Source organism: Loa loa (assembly GCF_000183805.2).
Source record: "Loa loa unplaced genomic scaffold supercont3.508, whole genome shotgun sequence".
In the NCBI taxonomy this organism is placed as follows: Eukaryota; Metazoa; Nematoda; class Chromadorea; order Rhabditida; family Onchocercidae; genus Loa; species Loa loa.
Window position 1 is genome coordinate 1 of NW_018108688.1, and position 1884 is coordinate 1884.

At 29.4% G+C, this 1884-nt stretch overlaps 1 protein-coding gene across 1 annotated transcript; it reads left to right on the top strand.

Annotated features, from left to right (window-relative positions):
* Positions 1-179: 179 nt before the first annotated feature.
* LOAG_15151 (peptidase family M13 containing protein) lies at positions 180-1045 on the top strand (the record flags this gene model as incomplete). Its single annotated transcript, XM_003150643.2, has 3 exons — positions 180-245; positions 572-673; positions 815-1045. Coding segments are annotated over 3 exons (345 nt in total), but the record flags the coding sequence as incomplete, so codon positions are not given.
* Positions 1046-1884: the final 839 nt, after the last annotated feature.

Here is a 1884-nt window from a genome sequence, read left to right on the forward strand (position 1 = left end):
ATTCCATCAATTTATGAATACCTCATATAATTAGTGAGCATAATGGTTTAAAACAATTGAGATAAAAAGTATTTGTGGTTCTTCTCACAAATCATCGTGGTATAAGGATAGCGAAAATTATTAGATCATATTTTCATCTAATTATTTTGTATCGTTTAATTACAACTTCTTCACTTTAGGTTAATGGTAAACTTACGCAAGGTGAAAATATAGCTGACAATGGTGGCGTTAAAGAAGCTTACAGGGTACGTCTTAGACATTCATAATTGTGAGAAACGTAAAAAAAAAAATTATTCAATCAATAATAGTGATTGATAAATGCATTAATTTTATAGCTGTGACAAACAGAATCGCATTGTCACATGCTAGGTTAGTAGCAGTGTAATCTATAATTGATTTTTCTTTTTTTAATTATGTAATAGATGTTCTCCATTTTATCAAATTTAATCATTGTCATGAAAGTGATACAATTAGGATTGCGTGTAAATATCCTCTGTGATTTCATGCATGCACATAGATGAGGATTTTTTTTCTTTTTATTTTGATATGAGTAAATGATACAATATTTCAGGCTTATAGGAAATACGTAAACAAATTAGGGCACGAAGAACCGCATTTACCAGGTTTCCAAAATTTCTCCAATGATCAGGTGTTCTTCTTATCTTACGCTCACGTATGTTTCTGATATTTCTTATCATAATTTCTTTTATCCTATACAAAGTTACACATAAAATATTCATGATTTACGTGACAATTTTGATCTTGAATTTTATGGAAACATTCATTTCATCCTATTTTTCTTTTCTTTTTTTAGTTTTGGTGTGGACATAAGAAGCAAGCTGCAGCACTGCAACAAGTGCTTATAGATAAGCACAGTCCTGAGGTATTCCGGGTTATCGGAGCGTTATCAAATTTGCCCGAATTCAGTAAAGCCTACAGCTGTCCACGGGGTAGCCCACTGAATCCATTAAAGCGTTGTACAGTTTGGTAAACAATAATGATGATAACAACAATGACAATATTAGATTTGACAATTGAACAAGCGGTTACGGTAATAAATTCAAGAATTGTCGGAAAAAATCGAAATAATATGTAAAAATAATCAAAGTATTTTGGTATTGCAGAAATATTTTGTAATAACTGAAGTTGATTTATAACTTTTAATATAAATTTTGTTTCACCTTAGAATATTTCACAAAATAAATGATTCATTACGCAAAAAAAAAAATAAACTTAATATTTTCAGTGCCTTAAGCGAACTATTATAATGTTGTAAAGAACATCCAGTTTGTCTAACTACTATTATAATACTGTAAAGAACATCTGGTTTGATAACCCAGCTTATGTATAATGATGGGAAATGTTGTAAAGATCTAATATGATAAATATGCTTACTATATTCAGTGGTTAGCATGTCATACACTTCCGGTAAATCTATGAATATTCAAATTTTTCTTGTTTGAGAACTAATATTTAATTGTGAACCATTCTTACCATATCAAAGGGTTTAAAATCATCAGTAGGAAGCATTCACTCGTGATCATAAGTTTCAATTCTTCACTACTCAGCAGAAATGACAACAAAAAACCAACCTAGTGATAAAAAGAAGAAAAAAAAAACCAACCTAATCGACTATATTCTTTGACAATTTTCTGATAAAATCCAAGGATCTGAAATTATCCATCAATTAGTGAAACCTTTGCTTCAAATATTCGTCTATACCAGCAAAAGAAAAAATATTCACAGCAAGACGACAAACAAAAAAAAAAAAATAAGACAACAAGACAGCAAAGAAAAGTGACACGACTGACAATGATAATCTTATAGAAAACAACAAAAATTCATAAATTACGAAACTGAAGAATATTAATATTAACAATAATT